At 62.1% G+C, this 14,457-nt stretch overlaps 4 protein-coding genes across 4 annotated transcripts; all 4 read left to right on the top strand.

Annotated features, from left to right (window-relative positions):
- Positions 1-238: 238 nt before the first annotated feature.
- LMXM_24_0310 (conserved hypothetical protein) lies at positions 239-1,198 on the top strand (the record flags this gene model as incomplete). The annotated part of the gene is made up of 1 exon (XM_003875793.1): positions 239-1,198. One exon carries the CDS (start codon positions 239-241, stop codon positions 1,196-1,198), a length of 960 nt encoding a protein of 319 aa, XP_003875842.1.
- A 1,686-nt stretch (positions 1,199-2,884) lies between these two features.
- On the top strand, positions 2,885-4,534 carry LMXM_24_0320 (putative fumarate hydratase; the record flags this gene model as incomplete). Its single annotated transcript, XM_003875794.1, has 1 exon — positions 2,885-4,534. One exon carries the CDS (start codon positions 2,885-2,887, stop codon positions 4,532-4,534), a length of 1,650 nt encoding a protein of 549 aa, XP_003875843.1.
- A 2,290-nt stretch (positions 4,535-6,824) lies between these two features.
- LMXM_24_0330 (conserved hypothetical protein) lies at positions 6,825-9,947 on the top strand (the record flags this gene model as incomplete). Its single annotated transcript, XM_003875795.1, has 1 exon — positions 6,825-9,947. One exon carries the CDS (start codon positions 6,825-6,827, stop codon positions 9,945-9,947), a length of 3,123 nt encoding a protein of 1,040 aa, XP_003875844.1.
- A 940-nt stretch (positions 9,948-10,887) lies between these two features.
- Positions 10,888-13,815, top strand: LMXM_24_0340 (conserved hypothetical protein; the record flags this gene model as incomplete). Its single annotated transcript, XM_003875796.1, has 1 exon — positions 10,888-13,815. The coding sequence occupies one exon, from the start codon at positions 10,888-10,890 to the stop codon at positions 13,813-13,815; it is 2,928 nt and encodes a 975-aa protein (XP_003875845.1).
- Between the last annotated feature and the right edge of the window lie 642 nt (positions 13,816-14,457).

Raw genomic sequence — 14,457 nt, forward strand, 5'->3', positions numbered from 1 at the left:
TCCGACGGCGTCATCCACTCGACGGGCTCTCGGCTCTGCACCTTTCCTTGTTCGCCGCCTCGATTTTCTTTGTTTGGTATGTGTGTGCAGCACACGCACGCAGAAACGCACGCGCAGATCCCATAACCGCACCATCGCATCCGTGTGCGCTGTGCACTGGCCGTCTCGCCATCGCCGCCCACCCACACACCCGCACACACACACACACACACACACAGGCCATCATCCTCATTAGTCGATGAAGCCGTACGTCTGGCCAACCTCAGATGAGGCCCCGCCACCCTCTGGGCGCCGTACTTTTCCGCGCCAGTTCAAGGTGAATCACGGCACACTCAACCTCTTCTCCCCCGCCGCGTCAGAGTCACAGCAGTGCAACACCAGGGCTGCGGCAGGGTCGTCCTCCATCACAGGGCAGCGAGGCATTCTGTACCAGCACAACCACAACAAGGAGTCTACGGCAACCCGCGAGTTCCCCGTGAATGGGCTGCGACGTGTATCGATGCCGCAGCGGAGTGAGACGCCGCACGGCATGCGCCACATACGCGACGCGGCGGGGGCCCAGCAGCATGTGCAGGTGGTCAACATCACGGACGCCTACAAGGACCCGATGCAGATGGGCCCAAGGCGCACCGGTGTCAAGTGTTTGCCGCAGAAGAGCGGCTCCGACGACGTCAGGGCGGCGTTGACCTTTGCGGGGTCACGCCAGCAGCTTAGTGCACGTGTCCTCGCCGCACCGGTAGGGAAGCCGTCGCGGCCCTCCCTGTACAAGATCGACTACTCAGACCAGGAACGCTTTGCTCAGGCGGTGCGCGATCACACCCAGAAACGCACACGTGGCGTGGCGGAGTTTTACGTGCAGCTCGTGCGCGACACCGTCGGTGGTGTGTCGAGTAGCACACCGAAGCCGGTCATTGTGCCGTGGTCTCTCGACCAGGAGCCGACGCGGCGGGTGCTGACGCTGGAGCGGTGCCGCGATCAACTCGTGGCGCTAACCGCAATGCCCATCTCGCTGAGTGACCTCGCTGATCTTCTGTGGGGCGCCGGCGATGGCGAGGTGGCGAACTCGGATGGCCCCAGAAGCGATGGTGAAAAGGATGCGCCGCTCCCGCTGAGCTGTCGCCCCGTGCCCTTTCGCGACTTCGCAGCCGCCTTTGGCCAAAACTCCAGCGACGGGCGACTCGCCCGCATGAAAGTGTGACGGCCACGCTGCACAGTCAGTAGAGGCGGCAGTGGTTTACGTGCTGTAACTGTCGGCGCGTGGGCAGCTACCAGCGTAGAAGGGTTACAAAAGACAACGGGTCCCGGTTCCGCACACACGGACATGCAGGCACCTGTAACGATACTGCGCCTCTCTCGGTCATAGACTCCATAGATGGTCTGCCACTGCCTCGGCCCGTCTTCCGCATTGAAGGCGGCAGCCGGTGCTCTCTGTAGGAACTGAGCGGGGGATGGGGAGCCCAATATAATCGGTACATCACCGTTCCTCCATCCCCCACCACGACTGTGCGCAGATGAGCCCACTCCTCACTCTCCGCTGTTCACGAGTCGTCGCTTGACTTGTCCTCCTCTGAGTCGCTTACGGCCTTGTCTACTTTGAGGAGGAGAGGAACTTTGTCCAAGACAGAGAGATCAACGCCACCCCAGGTATGCTTGCCTGAGTGCAGTCACTCGCGCGCTGGCTCGCTCTCTCTCGAATCTCTCTAAAAACGTCAGCAGGTAGCATCGATGCCGCTGTGGTATGGACCAGCATGTCACTGCACCGCACATCAGAGAATAATAGGCGTGAGGGCCCTCATCTCAGGCATCGGGATCGTCGCTCGACAGGTGTAAGGGGTGGATGTGCAGTCGCCCTGTTCCTCTCTGTGCGGATTTGTTAACGCTTCTACTGCCCTGATGACAACGGGGACACATCTCAGTGCGTGGTATTCTCAGGTCTCAGCACGACGACTCACTCTGTGGGGGGAGCCTAGCGGCCCCTCAACCTCTGTCCCTGCCAATGCCGAGCCACCTCTGGTCGCGACAGGGTCTAGCGCCTGCGGCGCAGGGAGGTCAGTGCGATGTTGTGTCGCTGCTGATGTCCGCGGTCAGGTCCTGGGGGAGGAAGGGGGGCGGCGGCGGCGCTTGTTAAGGAGCCTCTCCTCCTGCCCCTTCCTGGGGCTTCGTCGTGGCCGCGGCAAATAGTGCCATCGATGAAAATCGTCCAGGCGTCTGTGCGATGATACCAAAGTTGCCGTCCCCAGCGCGCACGATATGCACACAAAGAACGCAGAACTGGGATCCAGCGAGGAGAAGAGGCGGGGTGTGAGCGCGAGGGCACGTGCATATATCGTGGGAGCGCCCCTTCCTCTTCACGTAGACGCGCGCGCGCGCGACTGTCAGCACTGGGGAGGCAAAGGCGAATGAAATGAAAAGACGCGCTCTACTCCGGAGGGAGGGGTGAACAACACACCCCTGCGCGACGGTGCGGCAATGTTCGCCGTGCGCCCCTCACGGAGACCTTCGGCGGTTCCAATCGCCCGCCTTCTCCCTGCCTCTCTCTCTCTCGCTGAGCGTATGCGAGACACTCTTTATTATCGCATAGGTCGCATCACCTATCCGACACCCACATCGCATCAATACTCTCTCGCACCACCGAGCCTCTCTCCCACCCCACCCCACCCCCCGCCTTCTCCCCTCACCGCCCCTCTCCTCACGGCACCGGCTCCGTTGCTGCCAGCAATAGAAGCGCATCGACTCGCTTTGTACTCCCTCCTTCTGTCATCGCCTCACCCGTGCACAGCCGCCACCTCTCCTCCCCTCCCCTCCCGCCGTCCACCGTCCCCCTCGCCTCATACACGCACGCCTATACATACATAACAACGAAAAGGCACATCGGATAAGCGCCATGCTCCGCCGCGTTGCCCCGCTGCTGGCGGAGTTTCACTTCGTGCCCCTAGTGTCGAAGGTGTCGCACAAGGAAACCAAGTACCGTCTCTTGACCAAGGACTACGTATCTGTGGTGCAGCCCGGCGCTGGACTGCCGGAGATGCTGAGAGTGGATCCGGCAGCACTTACGCTGCTCTCCTCCACGGCTTTCGATGATGTAGAACATCTGCTGCGCTCGTCGCACCTGAGGTGCCTGCGCAAGATCTTCGACGATCCAGAGGCTAGCGACAATGACAAGTTTGTAGCGCTGCAGCTGCTGAAGAACGCGAACATCTCCTCCGCCCGCTTGCTGCCCGGCTGCCAGGATACCGGCACAGCCATCATCGCGGGCTACCGCGGCGATCAGGTGTTTGTGCCCGGCAACGACGAAGAGGCCATCAGCCGCGGCGTGTACGACATCTTCCAGAAGCGCAACTTCCGCTACAGCCAGAACGTACCGCTCAGCATGTACGATGAGAAGAACACCGGGACGAACCTGCCAGCGCAGATTGACCTCTACGCCACCAAGGGAATGGAGTACAGCTTCATGTTCGTCGCGAAGGGCGGCGGCTCGGCAAACAAGTCCTTCCTGCTGCAGGAGAGCAAGTCCGTGCTCAACCCTAAGTCGCTTCGCAAGTTCCTCAAGGAAAAGCTGGCCATGTTCGGCACCTCGGCCTGCCCGCCGTACCACGTCGCCGTCGTCATTGGTGGCACGAGCGCTGAGACGACCATGAAGGTGTTGAAGTACGCCTCCTGCCACTACTACGACGACCTGATCACAAAGCCGGACATGAAGACGGGCTACACATTCCGCGACCTCGAGCTGGAGAAGGAGGTGCTGGAGATATGCCAGAACATCGGGATGGGTGCTCAATTTGGCGGCAAGTACTACGCCCATGACGTGCGCGTGATCCGCATGCCTCGGCATGGCGCCTCCTGCCCCATCGGCATCGGTGTCTCGTGCAGCGCGGATCGCCAGGCGCTTGGCAAGATCAACAAGGATGGCGTGTGGCTGGAGGAGCTGGAGACAGAGCCGTCCAAGTACCTGCCGGATGTGGAGGAGGATCAGCTGCTCAAGACGCCGGCGGTCATGGTGAACCTGAACCGGCCCATGCGAGAGGTTCTTCAGGAGCTCTCCAAGCATCCCGCCAGGACCCGCCTCAGCCTCACGGGCACCATCGTCGTGGCGCGCGACAGTGCCCACGCCCGGATGCGCGAGATGCTTGAGGCTGGCAAGCCGCTTCCACAGTACATGAAGGAGCACCCTGTGTACTACGCCGGCCCTGCGAAGCAGCCCGACGGTCTTCCGTCCGGCTCCTTTGGTCCGACGACGGCTGGCCGTATGGACCCGTTTGTCGACCTGTTCCAGTCGCACGGCGGCTCCATGGTGATGCTCGCAAAGGGCAACCGCAGCAAGCAGGTGACGAAAGCGTGCCACAAGTACGGCGGCTTCTATCTGGGCAGCATTGGCGGCCCAGCGGCCGTGTTGGCGCAGGATGCAATCAAGAAGGTCGAGTGCCTTGACATGAAGGACCTTGGCATGGAGGCGGTGTGGAAGATCGAAGTGGAGAACTTCCCGGCCTTCATCGTTGTGGATGACAAGGGCAACGACTTCTTTGAACAGCTCTAGACAGCGGTGCGATGAAGGATGCGCGCAGACACGTGCTCGCACGAGAGTCGTGCAAGAGGGAACGGGCTCTCTCGCTTTTCCTGTGAACGCGTCGGCATGGTTGCATTCCGCGCGAGTGCAAGGTGAGGGGATACAGAGGGCGGCACCGTTTGCGTCCGTGTCTGTGTGTGTGTGCGCCATGGTCATGCCGTGTAGGTGCGCGCAGTGCACGCCAGCGCACGTGCTTGCTACCGTTTTCCCTATCCTCCTCCCTTCCATGCCACCCGCTTTGGTGCTGTCGCCGTCTACATCTTTCTGCACCCTGTGCGTGTGCTCGTGCGTCTGGTCGACGTCTCTCTGCGGGGGTCTGCCAGTCTGTGTGTGCAGGTGTAGATGGCCTGCCCCTACCCCCACCCTACCCCCTTCCTCCCCATCCATACAACGATGGGCCTCAGAAAGGAGAAATGAGCATCTCGAGGATAGGGCGTTCACGCAGGCTGAGAACATGCACGGGGGGGGGACGGGAAACACGAAGGAGCGCACGCATCGGTGCGGCGTATCCTGTCTATCCTTTCAAGTGTATGCAGGTGGCAAGCGTTCGCGAGCCGTCGAAGGACAGGAAAGCAGCCAACATCAAGAGCGGGAGAAGAGAGGCAGAGGTGTGGAGTGAAGGTCGACCATGTGTTGACGTCGCGACTCGCTTGGCGCATTCCGTGGTTTGGATGGGGCGCGCTTGTCTTTCTCGAACCCTTCTCCATCCTTTCCCCCTCATCTTTTCAGGTGTTCGCGGGCTCTATGCGATGTCCTGGAGTGGTGATGCGGATCATGTTGAGTGATCACTCCTTCGCTGTGCGTCCTTGCTGTGCCTGCGCGAGTGAAAGAGAGCGCGCATATATGGTTAGGTGCGTTGGCTGCACTGCCTCTCGTCGCCGCCCTGTTCCCCCCCCCCCACCACCATCACTTCCGTGGGTATCACCTGCCCCACTAGCCCCTCCCCTCCCCCTTCTGGAGGCTAGCTTGATATCTCACGGAGGTTGCGGTCTACGCCGCCTTTTGCCTTGTTCTTATAGTGTATGGCCTATGCCGGCTTGTTTCGTGTCTTGCCGCTCTCGTAGTCTCTACGACTACCCTCACCCCGCGCTCTGTGCGAGTCCTTGGTGCGCGCATGTGCGCGTGTTCGTTGTTTGGGGTTCTCGCCCGCGCTCGGCAGCTTCCGTTTTCTTCGCTTATGCTTTCTTACTTGACGCCGTCTTATAGCCTAAGCAGTTTGCTAATCACCCACTCACACCCACCCACACACACACCACCCCGCTCCCACCCAACCGCCTACTTGCGCGACGATCGCCGGCTTATCTCTGTGCCCCCCCCCCCCTCCCCTCCCCCTTATCACCACCACCACCAAGAAGCGCCTTTTCTTCGCACGTTAAAAACGAGGCAGCTTCCCCGCATGTACCTCACCTCCACGCTCATGGTTCATGAAGAGGTAATAAAGTCGACGTGCGCAGAACAACCGAAGAGGTCCGGAACAGGCAGGGAAGCCGACGCTCGCGCGCCCCTACCTTGTTCACACGCACCCGCACAAGCGCGTCTATGCAGGTGCACGTTGGACTCCTTTTCAGGCGTTGGGAAGACGCCTGCGGTCCAGCGACGCGGCAGCCACGTGCCGGTCCCCTGCGCCGCCGTACGTGCACGTCAGCGGCGGGTTCTTCTCCTTTGTTCCCGCTCGCTGCATAGCCCTGCGGAGGGCGTCTGCGCATTACGTCGTTGATGAGACACGCGCCGGCTCTCTCACACCGAGTCCGATGCGTGCGTGTGCGTGTGTGTAGGCTGGAAGCCCACTGACATGTCTGCAGGCCCGCGTCGTTATCGCCCCCACCCTCTTCCGCCCTCCTCGCGCCTGTTATGCTGCGCCGTGCTCTTTTCTTTCTCTCGAGCTCTCTGTCTACTCTTGTCGAGTAGCACCCTCTTTCGCCCGTTGTTGTGCACTCGCGGAAGTCGGCGTGACCGTGCCTGTGCAGGTGTGGACCAACTCAGATCGACTGCCGCGCGGTGTGCGCTGGCCGCTCTCTTCGCGTCTACAGCGATTCCTTACTGGTATCCACCCCACACACACACACGGACAAAGAAATCCCACTCCTGAGCAGCTCTGCGTCTCCTGGCGCGTTCGTGGCTGGGCACGACGCACAGTCCCATTAGCGGAGCTCACCACCACCACCCACCACCACCACCACGACACACACACACACACACACACACACAGCGCCTGCACGGTTGTTCTACTGCTTTTCCTCTTTTGGCTGCAACGAGGACAATGCTGCGGCGACTTGTGGGCGGTCGGGCATCGCGAGGGGGATCCATCATGAGCCTCTGTGCATCTCACTTCTCTCTCTCATCGACCTCGTCTCCACTGCAGGCCTCTCAACCATCTCCATGCCACACGTCGATGCGCGCCATTGGTACTGCGATGCCCGGCGCGATGCACCAGCCCGGGGAGTCGGGGCAGGCGGCTGGGTCGAGTACCACGATCGCCGGGAAGGAGACATGGGGGCAGTTCAGTGCCAAGATGCGTCATGGCCGCCGCCGCATCCGCGTCATCGACATTGCGGCGAAGATGTCCTATGAATACCAGATGCTGAAGAAGATGTGTAAGCGGCGCCCCGCCATGCGGCAGTGGGCGGTGCGCGACGACTATTGCGACATGAGCCCCGGTGTGGTCGTCATGTCGCCCTCTATGCAGGCTGCCTTCATGAAGGTGTTTCGGCTAAAGGACAAGGGTCTCATTCGCCAGTGCCTGCGCGATATCATCCCAATCATCGAGTACCGCAACCGCGAGGAGCGACCGCCCGCAATGCGCGATAAACCGTCCGACATGATCCCCGAAGGCGAACCCGACACACTCAACCAAAAGAAGCGCGAGCTTTTCGAGCGCAAGGAGACGGGCGAGAACTTCAAGCCACTCTACCTGCACGACAAGCGCTCGCAAGCGAAGCTGCGCTTCAAGATTCGGCAGCGGCTCATCAAGTTCCAGCGACAGCTCGCCATCGCGAACGCTGTGGCGAGCCGCACCGTTCTCTACTCGACGGATGACGCGATCGGCTACTTTCTCTTCCGCGGCGCTGCCATGTACGCCGGAATGCACCGCGTTTTCTTTGAGCTGAGCAAGCAGCTTCCGCATTTTGTGCCGAAGAGCATGCTGGACTTTGGCGCCGGCACCGGCACGGCCATTCTCGTAGCGAAGGAGGTGTACGACCCCGGCGCCCTCGCCTACCCGCTTTACCGTTCCATGCGGCAGACCATGACTGGGAACGTGAGTGCGCAGGCGCAGCAGCTGCGTGAGCTGCGCTACGACCTCCGACGCCTTAGCCGAAACAACACGGAGCAGAGGAAGGCCCGCTTCATGGCGGTGGCGGCACTGCTGGAGCGTGGCGAGGTTGACCCGGCCGATTTGCCGGCCGACCTTCGCCGCGAGATCGCGCAGGTCGCGGCCAACGCTGCAGCGAACAAAAAGCGCCGTCTCATCAGCGAGTCGCACGCCCGTTACCGCGAAGTCGTCGACGGCACCGAGTGGGAAGACGGCGATCCGCTCGGCGAGAAGAAGAGCATGGCAGAAGACCCAAGCGACGTGCTCGACGGCGAGGAGGACGGTGACGGCAGCGCTGACGGGGCGGCGGCAGCGGAGCGGACGTGGTGGGAGAAGCTGGTCGACATGGAGAACGCCACCGCACAGGAGCGGGCGAGCCGGCGGCTGCAGCCGCTGCAGGAGGTCACGGCGATCGAGCCCAGCCCAGGCATGATGGAGATTGGCACGATGGTGCTCCACGATGACATCCCTAACGTAGCATGGAAGCGGTACCTGCTGCCGGAGGACGAAGCCATCCAGCACGATCTCGTGGTGGCTGCCTACTCCCTCAGTGAAGTCGCAGAGTCGGCTAACCGGACGCGGCTCGTGCAGCAGCTGTGGAAGATGACACGCGGCGTACTCGTGCTTGTCGAATTCTCGAACCTGCACAACTTCAACCTCCTGATGGAGGCCCGCGACACGATCCTGGAAGAAAAGGGCATTGGCCTGTGGGACTGGCAGCCGACCATTGTAGGCCCGTGCCCGCACGAGCAGCGCTGTCCGCTGCGCCACTGCAAGGCGGGTGTGAAGAGCAAGCGGATGCGCCTCTGTACGACCGAGGCACAGTACCGTGCCACCTTCATCGATGTCTGGGCACGGCACATGCCGCTGAAGGTGGGAATCGAGCCGATCTCTTACATGATCTTTGCCCGCAACGAGCTCGTGCCGGAGCGGGCGGAGCGGCGTGAGGCGCAGGTGAAGCGGGAGGAGGCGGAGCGGGTTCAGGCACGAGATGCGAAGCAGCGAGAGCTCTACGCGGCCTCGCTGTCGTTGAAGGACGTCGTCTTCGATCGATTGAGTGACGAGGCGCTGCACCGACCCTCGACCGGCGTGCCGGTGAAGTTGTCGGGCACAGCGACCGCAGATGACGTGGCTCCTTCGTCGACACCTACGCAGGCGTTGCAAAGCGGTGTCACCAACACCGCGGAGGTGGGCCAGCTGCCCTTGGCCGTCCCCCGCGTAGCCCAGACCTCTGCGCAGCGGTACAACAAGCTTGTCTACCCGCTCCAGTTTCCACCAGCAACGCACCGGTACAACCGCGCGTTCGTTGACGCTGGGTATCAGCGGCAGCGCGCCATCACGCCTTCCGAGATGCTGGTCGTTCGCGAGGAGTTGGAGGACATGCGGCGCCGAGTAATGCGGGCAAGCCCGTCATACCTGCGCGTGGTGCGCGACCCTACGTGCCGGGGCAAGATCCAGGCGTGCTTCTGCACACCGGATGGCGACCTCATCACCGCCCGCGTCTACCGCCGCTTCTATGGCGACCACAGCAACGTCCGCCGCCACACGACGATGCGCTGGCAGCACATTGGCGGCTGGAAGCTGCTGAAGCGCATCCGCAGTGGCTCCCTCTTCCCACACGACCTGCCGCTCTACGCGGTGAATCGGCACCCCCAGGTGGACTTCCCGAACACCCTCGTCGGCGTGAAGCACTCCGCGGTGGAGAAGACGGCGATGCAGTACAACGACCCGATGTCGCTGATGGAGACTCCAGAGGATGAGCTCTCGCGCGAGGAGGTGAAGCAGAAGCGCCGCCTGCTGCGCGACGAGGAGGCGCACAAGAAGGCAGAGGCGAAACTTGAAGAGGTCCTGGGCACCAAGATTCAAGACGCCTCGCTGGAGGGTCGCATTGACGCTCGCCGCCGCATCTCGGCCGAGGAGTGGGCCAAAGCGGTGCGCCATGCGAAGCAAAAGACGGTGCGGCACACGCAGCAGACGATCCCGAACGCAGCCAAGATGCGCGCGCTGAAGCGAACGCTCGAGGTACGGCACCGCAATGTGTGGCGAGAGATGAAGCAAAATCGTCGACGTTGAGGGGCGGTCGAGCGGGGGATGCCAATTCGTTGTCCTCTGTGAACGCCGCCCTATCTGGCCCACTGGCTCTTCTCAGTACCACCTATGCCTTTTGCACAAACTTGCCGTGCCCATGGTCCCACTCTTGTGCGTCTGTGTATCCGCCGCTCCGCCTGCGTGTGTGGTGGTGGCAGTGGCAGTGGCAGTGGTGGTGGTGGTGGTGGTGGTGAGGGGGAGGGCGAGAGGGCGAGAGTGCGTCTACCGCCCTCAGCTCCTCCATTCTCTTGCGTTCCAAGCTGTGCCGAGGCCGATGGAGGCCCACACGCTCGTGTATTGGGAGAGGGATGATGGGGTGGAGCGGATCGCCGCGGTACGGCAGGAGAGAGAGAATTTGGCACAGTGCGGCGCAGCGGGGTGACTCGCCGCTGGCTGCTGGTGTTTGTTCACACTGTAACCTAACCACACACGCATACGTACACGTACACGCACGGCTCGCCGGTTGGCGGGTCCTCCCTCTCCCATGGCCGCTGGGAACGGGGCGTGCGGGACACACTTTTGTTCTTTTGTTTATGGTGAGTCGTGGCACGTGCCGGCTACTCACCTCTTCTGCGAGCAGTGGATAGCGGTGTCGCGAGCATTGGCGCAGCAACGCTGGAGCTCTTTGCGTGCGGGTGCGTGTGTGTGCGCGCATGTACGCTACCCACTTCGCCCTCCCCCTCTCTCCTTGCTTCTTGGTTCTCTCCTCTGGGCGCTGCCTTTTCGGTTATGCTTCGACTTCTCGCCTCTCCGCTGTCATGGGCACTGGATGTAGCGGCCATCACCATCTCGACGTGCTCAAGCACCGACCGCCGGTGCAGAGGCGGAGAGAATCGCGCCACAAGAGAAGAGTGCATCTTCCCTGCCCCCCCCTTGAGTGCTTGCACAGTATCTGCTGATTTTCATCGTCTTCACTGGACGCACGATGGCGCGACATCAGCGCTTCTCGTGGTGCCCAGTGCTGCTGGTGATGGCCCTGTACACCGGCAGCGTGCTGCTCTTCACCACCTCGATGCTCTCCACCTCCACAGTGATGCGGATGGTGGCGACAGAGTCGTGTTTTGAGACAAAGATGCCGCCGGCAGACCAGGTGATACTCATCTTGATTGATGCCCTGCGGCCCGACTTTGTGCTGTCCTCTCTGCGCCCCTTCGCCCGAACGGGCGGCCAATGCACCGTGCACGAGGACGCGCTGGGGCATCAGCGCTTGGACGGAGTCTACACCGGGCCAACGCTCCACTACATGGAGGAGTCATTGCGCTCGAGCCGGTCGGCGTCCGTGGCGTTCTTCCTTGTTGCCGATGCCCCAACGACGACGGCACAACGCATCAAGGCCATCGCCACGGGCACCATGCCCGCCTTTCTCGAAGCCGGCTCCAACTTCAACAGCGAGGCCATCGAGCTGGACAGTATTCTCCGTCAAGTGAACGGTAGCGCTGTGCTGCTGGGCGACGACACGTGGGAGAAGATGTTTCCCAACACGCCGGCGCGGCGCTACTGGAAGAAGGCAGTCGGCATTCCTTCTTTCGACGTGGCCGACTTCGACACGAACGACAATGCCGTGCTGGCGGAGGTGTACAGCGTGCTGGCAGCCGAGACGCCAGAGGCCGTATCGCGGGCCAGGGTCACCTCCCACGCCGAGGCAGAGGAGCAGGAAGGGCATGCACGGCTCGTGGTGGCGCACTTCCTCGGCATCGACCACGTCGGCCACCGCGTCGACTCCGACAACCCGTTCATGAATGACAAGATCCTGCAGCTGGACCAGATGCTGCGCAACGTCAGTCGCACGCTACGGGAGCGGGCGACGTCGATGAACGCAATGCTGCTGGTGCTAGGCGACCACGGTATGACGAACAGCGGTGACCACGGTGGTGGCTCGGCGCAGGAGACGGACACCTTCTTGTTCGCCGAGTATTTCCCAGGCACGGAGGTAGGCGCGACGCACGCGCATCCGCCGTCGTCCCCCGGTGCGAACTTGGCGAGAGCGCAGGAGCTCATTGAGCAACGCTGGCGAGATGGTGTGGACGCTGAGTTTGACCGACTCCGCAGCTGCCACGCCCGTGCTGGGGTGCCGCGCGACCGACTCGGCGCGACGTATCAGGTGGATGTAACGACCACCGTGGCTGTGCTCTTGGGAAGACCCATTCCGTACTCGAACCTTGGCCGCGTGATCCCTGAGGTCATGGCGCTGGCAAACTCCTCTGCCGACATCGACGCCGTCGAACGGTGCAATCTGCGCCAGCTGCAGCGTTACTTCAAGGAGTCGGAGATGAAGGTGCCACGCGACGCCCCGTGGACGAGGCCGGGGATATCCGTCACGCAGCAGCTAGCTGACATGAGCCTCTACGCTCGCCGCACCCGCACGGACATGAGCCGCCTCGGCATGTTCTTCGGCTCCACCGGGTTGCTGCTGTGCGCCATGTCCCTTCTGTGGTCCCCAACCATCCGCGCGCACGTTCTGCCGTGCAGCGGTGCCGGCTGGCTTATGCGGTGGACAGCTCTCACACTGCTGCTCCGGCTGTGCTCGGTGTTCTCGAACAGCTTCGTCGTGAACGAAGACTCGGAGGTGCTCGGGCTGCTGAGCTCGCTCCTTGTGCTCTTGCTGGTGCCGCGGGTATCAGAGTCGTGGACACAGCGCCGATCGAGCCGCGCAGGTCCGTCGTCTGCCTGCGACGGCGCCAAGCTTACCACTGCGCAGCGGTCGTACCGTTTAACAGGATTTGACGGCGCCTGCCGGGCTGCCACCATTCTTTCCCGCGAGACGATCTTCCTCGGCCTTCTCGTTGTCGGACTGCGACTCGGCGTGCCGATGCTGCTGCGCTACCGCGCCCACATCACACACACGGTGAGCACGGAGAGCGCTGTCGACCGCGCGCTGCGCACATTGCCTGCTGGGTTGCGGTTTGAGCGAGCAGGCATCTTCTTCGGCGGCGTCGTCTGGTCTGCGTTGTACCCGCGCCATGTGGGACGCACAACTGTGTTTGTCACGTGTGCGTGCTTGGCACTGGTCTACCATGTCCCTGTGGCCCATCACGTCGCGCCGCTCCTCTGTATTGCAGCTTACCCTCTGGCATGTAGGTGGGCGGCGTTGTCGTCAGTCCTGCAGCGCCGCGCTTGTAGTCGAATGCCATCATTAGCCGCCACCCCTGGCCACACTGCCTATGCGTATCTCGTCACGGTGCTGTGGCTGAGCTCGTTATGCAACGAGCGCGTGGGGACGGCGATTGTGGTGGCGTTGTACGGCACCAGTCTCCCGTCTTTGTGTTGCTTGCTCCGCGTCGAGCCAGTACTCACGCAGGGTGTTGTGCTGCACCTCTCCGCCTTTGTCGCCTTCTTCGCGGAAGGCCACCAGTGCATGCTCAATACGATCGACTGGAACTCGTCGCTCGTAGGAATACGCGGCTACAACATGTATGCCGGCGGTGTACTGGTGCTCAGTCGCACCTTTCACGCTTTCTTGCTGGTTCCGTTTGCCCTGCGCGCGTGGCCTGACGCCGCCGCCGCCGCCGTGGCGGAGAAAGACAGCCATACTGACGGTGCGGCGTGTGAGGAGGCGCGGAAGGGACAAACCTCCGTAGCTACCGTGGCACTCTCCACGCCCGCGCCGCGAGCGGTGGTCTCCGCCAGTGTTGTTCTAACCGTCTATACGTATATTATGCTGGTGCAGTCGGCCATCTCCTGTTTCAGCGGGTATATTCAAAAGACGCACCTCATGCTCTTCCCCATCTTCTGCCCCAAGCTGCTCTTCGACGGCGTCATTGCGCTGCTGACGTGCGGAGCCGCGCTGCTCGCACTCACTCGTCTCTCTCCTTCCAGGCATCCCGTTGCTCTCCCCCCGATGCCGGCGGAATAGGCTCCGGACGGTTGTGGCAGAAGGGGGCAGGAGGGGACGGGCGCGTCCAGTGCGGAAACCATCCACGTAGGGCAGCTTGCCGAGTGCTTCGTCCAATTCATGAGCGCGTGTGCGCCGCACGCTTTCTTTCTGTTCCGTCTTCCTCGGTGGTCTGTCATTCTTCAGACCCCCAAGGATGGTCGGCGCGTGTGAGCGCTCCGCCGGACCAAAGTGAGTGGCTTGCAGAGACATGCGAAGCAGGAAGACGCGCGATATTCTTTTGATGTGCATAAGTGTTTTCTTTTATACTCCGCTATCAGCGCCTCGATGGCGCTGGCTACCTCACGGTGGTGACAGGGTCAGGCACCTACCCCCTAGAGGAGGCGAAAAAGATGTACCGCTGCGGATGTCGGTGGTCAGACCCGGAATGCCGTGGCGTTGGAGGAGCCTGCGACAGTGAACACGCTTGTGCCATCTGTGTGACCAAGCAGAGTGTAAGCGGGGCTGGAGTGTGTCTCTCAACACCGGCCCTCACACTGCCCACTCGTGTGGGGAGCCTGAGTGTCATCCCCGAGAGGGCTGCGCCACTTGGCGACCGGCATAGTGGGAGCCACTGTTATGGGACCTGCGGACCGGGTATGGTGGGGGTGGGTAGGGCTTGAG

This window comes from Leishmania mexicana, chromosome 24, assembly GCF_000234665.1.
Source record: "Leishmania mexicana MHOM/GT/2001/U1103 complete genome, chromosome 24".
Lineage (NCBI taxonomy): Eukaryota > Euglenozoa > Kinetoplastea > Trypanosomatida > Trypanosomatidae > Leishmania > Leishmania mexicana.